This window comes from Daphnia magna, linkage group LG1 (assembly GCF_020631705.1).
Source record: "Daphnia magna isolate NIES linkage group LG1, ASM2063170v1.1, whole genome shotgun sequence".
NCBI lineage: Eukaryota > Metazoa > Arthropoda > Branchiopoda > Diplostraca > Daphniidae > Daphnia > Daphnia magna.
Genome location: NC_059182.1, coordinates 2,932,215 through 2,946,157, shown reverse-complemented (window position 1 = coordinate 2,946,157; position 13,943 = coordinate 2,932,215). Strand labels below are relative to the sequence as shown.

The 13,943-nt window shown below is 38.9% G+C and overlaps 3 protein-coding genes across 6 annotated transcripts; 2 read left to right on the top strand and 1 right to left on the bottom strand.

Moving 5' to 3' along the window:
• Positions 1-2: 2 nt before the first annotated feature.
• On the bottom strand, positions 3-2,810 carry LOC116932883 (protein Mo25). 2 transcript variants are annotated; one of them, XM_032940792.2, is made up of 7 exons: positions 2,580-2,808; positions 2,270-2,426; positions 2,030-2,197; positions 1,840-1,958; positions 1,593-1,761; positions 1,335-1,499; positions 3-1,257 (listed from the first exon to the last, which is right to left on the bottom strand). In XM_032940792.2, exons 2-7 carry the CDS (start codon positions 2,378-2,380, stop codon positions 973-975), a joined length of 1,017 nt encoding a protein of 338 aa, XP_032796683.1. In that variant the 5' UTR covers positions 2,381-2,426; positions 2,580-2,808; the 3' UTR covers positions 3-972. The 2 variants fall into 2 exon arrangements, with proteins under 2 accessions (XP_032796683.1, XP_032796675.1); XM_032940784.2 differs by having other exon boundaries at positions 1,335-1,761; positions 2,580-2,810.
• A 996-nt stretch (positions 2,811-3,806) lies between these two features.
• LOC116932836 (endoglucanase 11) lies at positions 3,807-7,026 on the top strand. Its single transcript, XM_032940733.2, has 13 exons — positions 3,807-4,074; positions 4,165-4,304; positions 4,368-4,557; positions 4,635-4,759; positions 4,819-5,014; positions 5,078-5,173; positions 5,236-5,390; positions 5,459-5,486; positions 5,554-5,731; positions 5,798-5,960; positions 6,041-6,202; positions 6,291-6,430; positions 6,542-7,026. Exons 1-13 carry the CDS (start codon positions 4,023-4,025, stop codon positions 6,768-6,770), a joined length of 1,854 nt encoding a protein of 617 aa, XP_032796624.2. The 5' UTR covers positions 3,807-4,022; the 3' UTR covers positions 6,771-7,026.
• A 374-nt stretch (positions 7,027-7,400) lies between these two features.
• LOC116932843 (endoglucanase 15) lies at positions 7,401-13,639 on the top strand. 3 transcript variants are annotated; one of them, XM_045179053.1, is made up of 22 exons: positions 7,401-7,629; positions 7,703-7,866; positions 7,928-8,038; positions 8,122-8,205; positions 8,620-8,850; positions 8,911-9,011; positions 9,102-9,293; positions 9,426-9,574; positions 9,669-10,291; positions 10,358-10,677; positions 10,759-10,898; positions 10,962-11,148; positions 11,222-11,361; positions 11,421-11,616; positions 11,690-11,785; positions 11,848-12,002; positions 12,077-12,104; positions 12,174-12,351; positions 12,413-12,575; positions 12,653-12,814; positions 12,906-13,045; positions 13,176-13,639. In XM_045179053.1, the coding sequence occupies exons 10-22, from the start codon at positions 10,614-10,616 to the stop codon at positions 13,402-13,404; spliced, it is 1,878 nt and encodes a 625-aa protein (XP_045034988.1). In that variant the 5' UTR covers positions 7,401-7,629; positions 7,703-7,866; positions 7,928-8,038; positions 8,122-8,205; positions 8,620-8,850; positions 8,911-9,011; positions 9,102-9,293; positions 9,426-9,574; positions 9,669-10,291; positions 10,358-10,613; the 3' UTR covers positions 13,405-13,639. The 3 variants fall into 3 exon arrangements, with proteins under 3 accessions (XP_045034988.1, XP_032796630.2, XP_032796639.2); XM_032940739.2 differs by having other exon boundaries at positions 9,102-9,574; XM_032940748.2 differs by having other exon boundaries at positions 7,401-7,632; positions 9,102-9,574.
• The last annotated feature ends 304 nt before the right edge of the window (positions 13,640-13,943 follow it).

Here is a 13,943-nt window from a genome sequence, read left to right as displayed (position 1 = left end):
GATTTCAGACGACCTTTGTATTTATACTCAGCTCTATTATCAAAACTCCTTTCATTGACTCTTTTTTTTTTTTTTTAATTAGTTATCATCATTTTGTGTTAGTTATGTCTTTTTCTCTCTCTCTCTCTCTCTCTCTTGGCTGTTATTAAAAAGAACAAAAAAACAAAAACAAAATCAAACAAAAACACAAAAATCACTTAGTGGAAGATCGGACAATCCCTAACGGACTGGCAGAGAAATCAGACATGGATTTGTTTCATTTTTTTTTTTTTTTTTCAAACTTTTGTTGTTGTCTTCTTGTTTCTTTTTCCCATAGACTTTTTTTTTTTTTTCTTTTCGGCAGCGTTCCAAAAGCAAGAAGGGATCATTTTTTTTTTAGTTAAGTTTCAATATCGAGAGGAGCCGGTTGCTATTTCAAATTCTACAGCGCACTACGCCTGTTCTATCCCCCCAAAAAAAAAAAAACAAACAAAAAAAAACAAAAGGGACAAATAAAAAATGCATGGCAAGCTACGAAATGTTTCCATTTTTCCAACCCCATTTCAACAATGGAAACTGCAAGGGAGACATGGTGTGTGCGCAAAAGGACAATCACTCCAACAATATAAATGCTATCGAGAGTACCTCATCCGTCTCCTGTTTTTGCTTTTTTAAGTCTTCTAGATTCCCCTTTTTGCTTTGCTGGAAGTTGAGTCACGGGAAAGAATAGAGAAGCAAACAACTTACCTTCCTTTTCAAGGTGGGTTGCTGTTGTTGTGTTGAAATTTAAGAGGAAGTTAAACGCTCTGCTCATCGATTAATACACAGCACGACCGTGGATAATTTTCTCTCTTTTTTTCTCTCTCCAAACAAACAAAGTCAAGCATGTGAAGGGAATGGGGGGGATGGGGGGGGATATCAAATAGCTCAAGGAGGGAAGGGAGCTAACGGGTAAAGGGGGACGTGGAGGAAAGACTTGGCGACGGGACGCGGCTAATTCTCGGGTGGTCGAAGCTCTTTGATTTGTTTTATAAGGTAAGCCTTTTCGTCGTTGAACTGCTCGTCCTCGGATCGATCAGTGTGGAACTTGGTCAGGAATTCGACCAATTTCTCTTGATTGCGTAGCAAAATGTCCAGAATCGGTTTCGGCTTGTTCGGGTTGGCCACAAACACTTTGAAGACGTGGAACGCTTCAAATTGGATGTTGCGTGACTTCTCTTTCAGCATGTTCATCATCAACTTCAAGTTGTCCGGGTTGGAAATATACCGTGTCATAACCTATAGATGTCCACGGAAACCAAACAACGAATGGAATCTCGAACTCCCATCAAAAGGCAATGAAATTCATTACGAACCGTAAAGTTGTGACGATCGAGAAGCAATTCACCCAACAGTTTTAAGCTTTGTCGGCGGGTAACATAATTCTCGGAATTAAGCAGCCCCTGGTAATGGGCAAAAACTTTGTCGTAGTTGGCTTCCAAGAACTCGGCACAAAGAATTTTGTGCTTTGTTAACAACTCCTGCGTGATAGAATAACAATGGCAATTGTTACGTATTTCTGCACAAAGCCAAATGCGAATGTAATTATATAAATCGATCAATTTAAACCTTGCCTTGAAAGTTGAAAAGGCGTCTGAGGCAATGTCAAACGTAGATACTTCCACAAATTTAAAAAAATTATAAAAATCCTCAGAGTAGAGGAGAATTTTGGCTAGGGCCTCGTATCGGGCACATTCACGCAACATCGTACCACAGTTTAACGCAATATCCTGATGCTCATATCTAGTGTGGGTCAAGATATAAAACTGTACTCCAAACTGCAATATTTCCACACATGTTTTTTTTTTATAGCTAATTTACCCTTGCACAAGCGTGAAAAGTATTTCTGGCCGGGTGCATATATATTCCACCGTCGGAGAACGTGTACCGATTTGTCGCCTAAGAATGTTGTTGAAAATTTGCGCCACATCTTTTTTCCCCTGTAAAAACAAAAGTTTTTTTTTTTTTTAAAACAGATAATTTAATTAAAACGTCATGCTGCTAAACAAACCTCAAAATCAACACGGGAAAGGTGCTGAATGAGGTGCACTAACAATCCAGAGTTGTATAGTTCCTGGGACAGCTGGGCGACAACAATGTCAGTTTGCGGTTCACTGTCTGAGGTGCCATAAAGCATATTCTTGATCAAGAGCAAATTCTTGCTCACATCTTCCTGTGCCTGGGTTTTATCAGTAAATAAACATTAGTTTGATCACGATTACACACACAACAACAACAATTGGCTACCGACCTTTTCAACCTTTTTGTCACCCTTCTCTAGTGAGAGCATAGCCTCTTTTAGTGCTTTAACAACCTCTGCAGGTGATTTTTGTGATTTTCCAAATAAAGGCATCTTGATCATAGTGGTAGATTTTTTGTTGTTGTACGTTGAAACTAAAACAGAATTCCTGAAGAAAAAATAAAATAAAATCATTTTTTTAAATTCTATGTTCTTGCTCTGTAGCTGATGCAGCTGTTTAACAAAATAAAAATAGCGAATCTAATAAAATGGATTCCTTTTCAAAAAAGAAATTCGGGTTTATCGACTCATTAGACATTACCTTGACGTTCACCTAACAGGAAAGGATCTTGTGTTGAACGAATGAAAACGTATTTTGCATCACTGACTAAGCGAATTAACGTTGGGCAGAAAAAGTTCTCCCGATTTCCTGAAAATTTTTACAACTCCCCAGAATAAACGTGATATGTTCTCTGGAATGAAAAACAGAGAAATTTCCACTAACAGTCTTCACGTCGTTAAACCAACCTGTCAGGTAAAACCCCGCTCTCACGCCATCTATGGCCATTCTATACAACTTGATGCTAGAACTGCGACACCATCTTCGTTCGGAAGCTGTCACTCGTTGGAAAGCCAAACCACTCGTATAAAGTCGTAACAGCGTTGGAAAACGTTGCTTATAGTTCACCAGACAGGAAAAAATAGAACCGAATAGTCGAAAGTAGAAAAAGGGTATCTGGATTTGAAAAGGTAGCAACCATACGAATATATCGTTCTGTGAATCAGTCCGTACGTCCCGGCTGATTTGGAGAACATGTACATTTATAAAATTTCAAAACAATGGAAAAATAATAAAAAATAGAAATTCGACAAAAACAACGACCGAAAGACCCGCTGGTTTTTAGCGGATGCGTGAGGAAAATACCTGCCGAAATGTAGAAATAAAAAATTTGCCCTTCAACCTATCGATCATTAAATACTTGAAAATTTTAGGCGATAAGTGTTTTTCATTCTTCGAATTTTTCACAGATTATTCCGTGGGATTATCCACAAAATTATCATGGAGTTATCCGCCAAATTATTTCGTGGAATTATCCGCGGAATTATTCCTAAAACAAACCAACAGTGCGATCTGCGAACCGGGATGCCATGCCCATGGCCACGCCATTATCCCATCCCAGGGTTGTTCAGCTGTTCACTGTTCACGTGTTCAGTAAACCAGTAACGTATAAGCCGTGTAATTACAGCTGTTTTACAACGGGTTTAACAAGGGATGACGGACTCACACAAAAGAAGTTCTCTTTCAACTCTATTGCCTGGCCAATGTAAAACAGATATGTAAAACAGGTACGTAACCGTCTGTTGCAGCCATTTGTGCCACCTGACCAACAATGGGATAGGTAGGTAAATGATATGTAAATGAAGGCACTCTGTAAACAAGGAAGAAAACCATTGTGTGTACACCTCGGGTTTGCACGTGATTATACATACTGGGGAAAAAAAAATTATATTCGATCCCTGTGATCCAAACCAAGTGAAACAAATTCGTAACAGAAGGCCGTTAGAGGCAGCTGGTAACACATGTAGCCTACTGCGTCTGGCGTGGAGTACGTTGCTCCACGATTGTGTTTGCATACCCTATTTGGAAACTACACATGTTAACGTCACAGTAGAAATAAAAAGAAATTGCTGCAATTACCGAAAGCCACTGTCACTATAAAGGTGTAGTAAACCGCTGGTGAAAAATCCAGCTAGTTCATTGAAAATGTTTCCTGTATCAGCATTTGCCATTCTTCTTTTCATCTGCTTTGTCTCAGGTATTACAACCAATAAAAAAAAATCACATTTAAATAGATAGAAAAAACTTGATAACAAAAATGTATACGTACTCTTCCTCCGTTCAACAGGTGGGCCATGTGACAACATCGTCACCCTAAGTTCATCCTGGCCTGGAGGTTACACAGCCGCGCTAAAAGTTCCAATTAAGACCTCAACCACTAGTTGGAAGATGGATATAACATTTTCTTCAGCTCTTACAAGTCTTTATGTGCGTTTTTATGCTCCTATTGCCAAGTAGAAACTGTAGCATTTTTTAAAATCTTTTGAAAAGGTTTGGGACGCTACATCGACTATGACGAGTACAGTCCAATACCGGCTGAGCAGTGTCAGCTATAATGGAGTTCAGAATGCTGGAGCTCTATTGAGCAGCGTCGGATTCAATGCTTACTATGTCTCCACAGTAAATCCTGCGCCCACCATAACTACTATTCTTTTTAATGGCATTAATGTCTGTTCTAATGGTAAACAACAAATTCGATTAATTTATTACGCAAGCCTAAGCGAAATTAAATTTCTTTTTAATCCGCGAATTTTTCAGTAATTACAACTACCTCCAACCCACTGACGACAACAAATTCAGTGACAACAACCAAGCCTTTAACGACAACTGCTACACCATTGACGACGACCACTGCACCGTTAACAACAACTACCACCAGACCAGTAGCAACAACTGACAATGGTTATAGAAAATTATGTAATACATTTTCTTTATTAACTAGACGACTACAACTTCAGGCAGTGGCTTACCAACCAAATATAACTACCCCGATGCCATCACAAAATCGCTGCTCTTCTACTATGCGCAGCGATCTGGTCGTCTTCCGATCGCTGATAACCCAATTCCATATCGGTCTGATTCGGCATTAAACGATCGTGGACAAAGCGGAGAGGACCTCAGTGGAGGCTACTATGATGGTAAGAAAGCTATTACCTTAACAAGTTTTAGTTAATAGTATTACATTATGCTTTAATCGACAGCTGGAGATCATTTGAAGCTCGGATTTCCATTAGCCAGCACTATTACGATAATAGCATGGTCGATCATCGATTATCCACTTGGCTATTCCTCTGCAGGTTATGTTGACCGTAAAAGTAAATTGTGATGTAATCCTGAACTTTCCTTCTACTGACTTTAGGGCAGTTGACAAAAGCCCAAAATATGGTGAAATGGGCAACCGATTATTTTATCAAAGCTCACGTAGCAGCTAATAAATTATATGGACAAGTGGGCGATGGCACTCTAGATCACAACTATTGGGGACGTCCCGAAGAAATGACTATGAATCGACCGGTAGCCGGAAAATTGTTTTTTCTTTTTCATTAATGGCTCACTTAAATCTGCGTTTTAAATTAATTCAGGCTTTCTTCATTTCCGCATCAAATCCTGGTAATTTTAACAACAATTTATCACTGTTACTAACAGGTAGCACATAAAAACCTTGCATACGCAATAGGATCTGATTTAGCCGGAGAAACAGCTGCAGCATTGGCGGCTACTTCCATAGTTTTCAAATCAGTCGATAGCACTTATTCAGCCCTTTGCTTGACAAGAGCCAAGCAATTGTATGCCTTCGCCAAACAGTATCAAGGGAAATATAGTCAGTCTATTCCTCAAGTAGCCGACTTTTACCCGTAAGTTATTGCCAATTTTATTATCGTATTTACTGTTTGTTTAACAACAATCTCGTTTGCATGTAGATCAAGTGGATATGGAGACGAATTGGCTTGGAGCGCTAGTTGGCTTTACAGAGCTTCTAACGATGTTGCTTACCTTAATGATGCCAAGGTATTTTACAGCCAATTCGGTCTCTCGAGCAATCCTTGGGAATTTTCATGGGATTCGAAAGAGCCGGGTGTACAGGTACACTATAAGTGTTTCAATATTTTGTCTGCCTTGAAATGATAATCTATCAATGGTTCTTTAAAACATGGAAAATACAGATTATGTTGGCCAGACTGACGGGCGAAACACAGTACAAAAATGCAGTGAAAGCGTTTTGTGATTCCAAAGTCAATCAGCCAAAAACGCCCAAAGGACTGCTTTTCGTCAACAAATGGGGATCGTTGCGCCATGCATCGAATGTCGCATTTATTTGTCTTCAAGTAATGTTAGTTTTATCTCAACTGTTGACTACCGTAAGCTGTTATAATTAAGACGTGCTAATCTAATGTGTTGCAATGTATTGAAAAGGCTGCTGATCTTAACATCAGCCCACTGACGTACCGCCAATTCGCGCAAAAGCAGATTCATTACGCGCTTGGAGACACAGGTCGAAGCTTTGTTGTAGGTTTCGGAGTCAATCCTCCTGGAAAGCCACACCACTCTTCCAGGTGAGAAAAAGATACAAATTTTAAACCATTTAACCATTGAATTTTGGTAAGCCTTAAACGTTTTTTCTGGACAACATCTATATATTTTCATTCTTTTCGTCATTGATGCAGTTCATGTCCGAACAGACCTGCTCTTTGTGATTGGAGCGCCTACAGTTCAACCGCACCCAATCCTCAGATTCTGTATGGAGCTCTTGTTGGTGGACCGGACAATAATGACTTCTATGTGGATGATCGGGAAAACTATGTTACAAACGAAGTAGCCTGTGACTACAATGCGGGCTTCCAGGCGTCTTTAGCCGCTCTACAATCACTGGCTTTCCAAGGACTCTTCAACTAGATAGCCGATTGCAACGATACACGAAAGGAGAAGCTATAAGGTGACAATTCAAAACTTTCATCGAAAAATGCCATCAACAATCTAAAAAAGAGAAAAGGTAACTTTTCTTGTTTCGATCTTTGACGCAGAATCTGTTGTGTTTCTCTTTCGTTACATCGTTTTTTGGTTTTAAATATTTTAACCAATAATTGGATTCCGAGAAGAATGAACACAAATATCTCTTTTCAAATGGAAATAAAATCCACTGCATGCCCAACGTTTAGATTTTTATTGGATGTTGCATATATAAAAGGTCGATTTTGGGGAGGATGTAGCCTATTTCATAGAAAGCATTTCCTCAATTACGGGAAAAAAACATATCTACATTTTTAGTATAATATATTTTTATATACCGCGGGCTTTAAAAAGTCTGAAACAAATTAACACTGAAATGTTACAAATATTCTTGGTCTCCACTACTTTGAAAACCAAGAAAACCATTATAAAATAAGTTCTGTTATAAATAATAAAAACAAAGGTTTTGTCAACAGATGGCACCCTCGGCGTGAAAGAAATTTAAATCAAGAATGGAAAAAGAATCTTTTGTCAACAGATGGCTCTCACCACGGTCGCCATTCGAGAGTTTTCAGGTTGTGGGAAAGAAGGGTCATTAGTGTTTTTTACACGTTCTTTTCGATTTTGGGTTGTTGGAATATGTTGGAACCAATCCTACGTTGTTGTCTGGAACGAATAAAAAAAAACTGCATTTTAGTGTAAGCCACATTTTAAGTTAGCTGTATGTTGGTCGTCACTGGGCGGTTCGTCGTTGAAAATTCAGTACTTCAAGGCTCTTGACCTTTCTTGGAAAACGGCGATTTCAGTAGTAGCCTTGCATCATTGTTTGATAGTTTGCTATCAGTTAGTTATCATTCTGCCTTTATTGATGTACACAGATGGAACTGGAAGCAACTTTTTTCATTGTTGTAACATGGCATGCCTATAGAATGTTAATGTTAATAATTACCACAGTTTGGTTCTTGGATTTCTTCTGGTGGTTGTTACCTGGTTTGTCCAATTTTGTAGTGTTTAGAGCCAGTGAGTCTTGTTTGCTGTCAAAGTGAGTTACTTTAAGAGTATTTATCATGATTGTAGAATAACCCAGATGAGACATATTTTAGTTATTGGTGTTTGAGAGAAAAAGATGTGAGGGAACCAGCAACATAGGTGTTTCTGGAAGGACCGATCGCAGGAAGCTAACTGCATTACCACCTTACTATTTAATCGATTTCGTAAGTTAATTGCAACACAAGTTGATTGGTGTTTTTTTAATGTCACTCACCGTGTTTATTCTATGTTATTTTCCATACCTCAGCATGTTGCTGATGTTACAACCCTGATATAGATTGCACTTCAAAGTTCAAAATCTGTTTGCAATGTTGCAGATATTTAAGATGAGGTAAATATTTTGTTGAATTTGTGTATACAACATTGATATGGCAGCATTTGTGGAGAAAGATAGTGATTTGAAGGAACTGGGGAAAACACTAGCCTTTCGCTTTGGGACTAGATTTTTGTCAATCTCTGCCAATCAAGCCCACTAGCATATATCACATCATTATGTGGTATACGCTAGGTACGTGACTGGAAGTGTACAAGGAGAATTTCTCCAATTTCGTCCAAAGTTTTCTTTTCGTAGAACGGAACGAAGGGGCATTCCAGTTGAGTAGGTCGCACTGTCATATTATCTGCTTTTGTTTCCTGTACCGCAATCTTCAGTGACAGAATGCTAGTTGTAAAAAAAAACGTTGGGCAGTCGTTGTTTTTGTTTACATGGCATAAATCTTTTCTTTTCTCGACCTTTTGTTTTCAGAAGGAGAAACTTTTTAACATGCCTTCTTTTTGAATAGTTCGAATCCTAACTATCATATCAAATTGAACCCATTCACGTATCGTTTGAAGAAGTAATAACAAGTTGATTCTCACATGCAACACTCGTTTGTTAAACCACTCCAACGAAACGAAGTCAGTTCTACCAGAGGTGTTGTGGCGGAAAGGAGAAACGGATTTCCGTACTATGACTCACAATATGCAGTTGATGGAGGTATTCTTACCTCAATTCTGTTTTTCTAATTTCGTCAATTTTCCATTGCTTACTATCCAGTAATTCAGTGCGAAGACTCCAATTACTACCCAATCTTACCGATGATTCTATTTGGAAAACAACCATCGCGCGCCTGTTGCCTTCCGATTCTCACCTTTCAAGTAAATTTGAAATATGTATGATATGTATGATATATGTTCATTTCGTTCTGATGCTATCACTTCGGTGAATCCAATTTGTTTTATATTTAGATGACTTGGTAAAAGGTTGGGTACTAAAGCAAATATTAGGATTTTAGAAGATCACGATCAAATGTTAAGCTACTGTTCAATTAATAATAGTTGAAATTGGAAAACAGTGGTTTCGCCGCGTTTTTCCGCTTTCCGTAAATCTTCTTGCTGGCAAGGCCGACGGATCACGGGATACTGCCGTCATCGTAGTAGGTGAAGGAGAACCTTAAACGGTTTTCAATTCAAACTCCTCTACCATTTCGTCGTCGTTGTGTTATTCCACTTCTTCTTCATCGGTCTCCCGCTTTTGTTCCAGCAATAACCATGTTTATTCCCTAACAACAGCACCGATGGTAGTGGCAGCATTTGGTCCGATTGCCAACTTGGTCAATTGGCTGAATTTTCCTTCAGCGCCCTCTCCCTCGGGCAACACAGCCGATTCCTCATCCCATTCGCGCAGCACGCCCATCGTTAATCTTTTTCTTTTACGACTGGTAAAAATTTATTTTTTTTTTTTTGTCAGAGAATTTCTATGTAAGAAGGATCTAAAAAAGCTGTTTTTTGTGTGTTTTTTTTAAATTCTTTTAGCCACTGCCTACAGAGAAACGGGGTGGCGGAAGTCTGGTCAAGAAATTATTGCCTCTTCGTCTCCCTGAAAGCTTGTAGTATTTACGGGCAACGCGCAAAACTTCATCCACTTGTTCTTTCAAACCGAAACTCAGTTCAAACAGCTTCATCCCACCAGTCAAGCAAAAGTGAGTATCCCGTTTCCGGTCGCAGGTGCACGAAAGCAATCCACTTTCCATCTAAAGGCTGACTCCGAGACACTACCATTACATCAAATCATCAAGTACTACCACTAGTGGCGCTGTTGGTAGACAAGAAGGTAATATGCATCTTCCTAATACTCCCGATAAACTGGTTGTTTGATGGTGAGTTTAATGTGTGACCCCAACTACATCAATTACCGTGTTACACAACTTTATTTACCACCACAGCCGACACTGTTCTATCTGTATGTTGCCCTGGATTAGTTGTGTTTGCCTACCCAATTTGGAAACTATGTTGTAGCATTTTTAAAAAAGGGAAATTTCTGCAATTATTGAAAGTCACGGTCAGCATAACAGCTGCGTTCGAAGCCCCAATTGTGACCTCAACCACTAACCTGGAAGATGGACATAACATTTTCTTCGGTTTCTTCAAGTCTTTACGTGCGTATTTATGCTCCTGTGGCCAAGTAGAAAGTAAAGTTTTTTTAATTATTATTATTTGAACAGGTTTCGGATGCTACATTGACTATGACTAATATAATCCAATGCCAGCTGTGCAACGCCACCTCTGCTACAGGCATATGTGCCATCTGGGATGAACACATGTGCTGCACAGTTCTGGCTTATACTACGTAGTTGCAATTCGATTTATCAACGTCCTGTTTGAAAAGTTAAATCACGAACTTGTGCAGTTATCGAACATCACTTGCAGTATAAAGGTATAAACAGCGCTGAAAAACAACTATCAGGCAATTAACAGAAAATGTTGCCTGCACCCGTTTTTTCCATTATACCATACATTCTTCTATTCATTCGCATTGTCTCCGGTATGTTTGCCAACTCTTAAATGTTATGTTAAGATGGACAAGAAGTTTATTTAAATAATTTAAATTAACGCTTTTCTACAGGGGGACCTTGTGACAATATCGTATCCGTAACTTCGTCATGGTCCGGAGGTTATACCACCGCTCTTAAAATTCCCATCAAGACCTCCATCACTAATTGGAAGATGGACATAACATTTTCTTCGGTTCTTTCAAGTTTACAGGTGTCAATTTTTGCCATTGTTGTTGAAAAGAAAACTAAAGCAATTTTTCCAAAATTTTAATAGGTTTGGGACGCTACGTCGACTGTAACGAACACACTTCAATATCGACTAAGCAACGTTAGCTATAATGGAATTCAGAATGCTGGTGCTACGTTAAGTGGGGTTGGCTTCAATGCTTACTATGTTTCCACAGCTCCCGCACCCGTTATAACTATTATTCTTTTTAATGGCGTCAACGTCTGCTCTAATGGTATATGACATACCTGATCAATTCAAAATGCAAGTGTCAGTCACATTTTAAAATTTTTTTTGCACTTTCCAAGTAACTAAAACTACCACTAAACCTTTAACAACAACCAAGCCATTAACCACAACTGCTAAGCCATTGACAACAACCAAGCTATTAATCACGACTGTTAAACCGTTGACAACAGCAAAACCATTAACAACCACTACCAGGCCGGTAACAACAACCATCGAGGGTTACAGAAAATCCTGTAACGAAAATTTTTTATTTTACAGGTGACTACAACTTCAGGGGGTGGATTACCAACCAAATACAACTACCGCGAAGCAATCACAAAATCGCTGCTTTTCTACTACGCCCAGCGATCTGGCCGTCTTCCGGTCGCTGATAACCCGATTCCATATCGGCTCGATTCGGCCGTAAATGATCGTGGACAAAGTGGAGAGGATCTCACCGGAGGCTACTATGACGGTCAGTAGGACGTTGCTTACGTAAGCAAGTTTCAGTATAATAGTAGCACATTTTATCATACTATTATTGACAGCTGGAGATCACTTGAAGCTCGGATTTCCTTTAGCCAGCGCCATTACCATTATAGCATGGTCGATTGTGGATTTTCCCCTTGGTTATTCCTCTGCAGGTTATGTTGATCTTAATGTAAAATGTGATAGGAATTCTGAACTTTTCTTTTGCTAAATTTAGGTCAGTTGACTAAGGCTCAAAATATGGTGAAATGGGCAACCGATTATTTTATCAAAGCTCACGTAGCAGCAAATAAATTATATGGACAAGTGGGCGATGGCACTTTAGATCATAACTATTGGGGGCGTCCCGAAGAAATGACTATGAATCGACCGGTAGGCCATAAATAGTTTGTTTATTTTTCTTTGAATTAATAATTTGTTTTAATTGGTGTTATAAATTAATGCAGGCATTCTTCATTTCCGCAACAAATCCCGGTAATTTGACTAATAATTTATTGTCATAAAGTTAGACTCTAAAAAATGAATCGTTTACGTCCACTACAGGGTCCGATTTAGCCGGAGAAACAGCTGCCGCATTGGCGGCAACTTCAATGGTCTTTAGATCAGTCAATAGCACTTACTCAGCTCTTTGCTTGACAAGAGCCAAGCAGTTGTATGCCTTCGCCAAACAATATCAACGGATATATAGTCAGTCTATTCCTCAAGTAGCCGACTTTTACCCGTAATCTATCGCCAATTTTATTATCTCTTACTGAATTCAACAATGCCTTGTTTTCCTATAGATCAAGTGGTTTTGGAGACGAATTGGCTTGGAGCGCTAGTTGGCTTTATAGGGCTACTAACGATGTTACTTACCTCAATGACGCCAAGACATTTTACACCCAATTTGGTCTCTCGAGCAACCCTTGGGAATTTTCATGGGATTCGAAAAACCCTGGTGTTCAGGTGCGTTCAGCTGTTCAGGAAATTTTTTGTCGCATATATGATAGCCTATTAATGCTTTTTTAACATAACAAATAAAGGTTATGTTGGCCAAACTAACGGGTGAAACCCAGTACAAGAATGCTGTAAAAGTGTTCTGCGATTCCAAAGTAAATCAGCCAAAAACTCCTAAAGGACTTCTTTTCATCAACAAATGGGGATCGTTGCGCCATGCATCAAATATCGCTTTCATTTGTCTTCAAGTAATATTGGTCTTATCTCTAGTATTTTTTTTACCTTGAGTCCTAATAATTAAAAAATGTACTAATCAAAATTTTGCAACAAACTGAAAAGGCTGCTGAACTTAACATCAGTACACTAACATACCGCCAATTCGCGCAAAAGCAAATTCACTACGCGCTTGGAGACACAGGCCGAAGCTTTGTTGTAGGTTTCGGGGTCAATCCTCCTGTAAAGCCACATCACTCTTCTAGGTAAGATAAAAAAAAAACTTTTTTGACATGAAAAACGATGTAGATAACCTGAACATTTCAGTGAGAATTTAACAGTATGTTTCAATGATGCAAACTACAGTAATTTTCGTTCTTTTCGTCATTGACGTAGTTCATGTCCGAACAGACCTGCCCCTTGTGACTGGAGCACCTATAGTTCGACAGGACCCAATCCTCAGATCCTGTACGGAGCTCTTGTTGGCGGGCCGGACGATAAAGACGTCTACGTGGATGATCGGGACAACTATGTTACAAACGAAGTAGCGTGTGATTACAATGCTGGTTTCCAGGCGTCTTTAGCCGCTCTACAATCACTGGCTGTACAAGGACTCTTCAACTAGATAACCGATTGCAACGATACATAAAAGGAGAATTTATAAGGCGATATTTCAAATCTTTCAACGAAAAACGCCAGAACTCTTGTTTCGAACTTCGATACAGAATCTGATGTGTTCTCTTTCGTTACATCGTTTGGTGGCTTCAAATATTCAAAATAATAATTAGATATTAGAATTCCGTAAAGAATGAGTACAATTAGCTCTTTTCCAATCGAAATAAAATTCACTGCATGCCCAATGTTTGTTTTTGTTTACTAGATGTTGCATATAAAAACGGTTGAACTTAAGTAGGATTTAGTCTAATTAACAGAAAGCATTGCCTCAATTACGGGGGGGGGGGGAAATACTTGAGTTTTTGCTGTATTATAATTTATTGTTATACACCACGGGGAAAAGTCTAAAAAAAACTGCGAATTGTTACAATTATTCTTTGCCTTTACTAGTTTGTAAACCAAACAAATCTTTCATTTTTAGCTGTTTTAAAGCGGGACCATGGCGTGGAATTCTGTGTGTGATTTTCAACTAATTCCAAGAGATGTCGT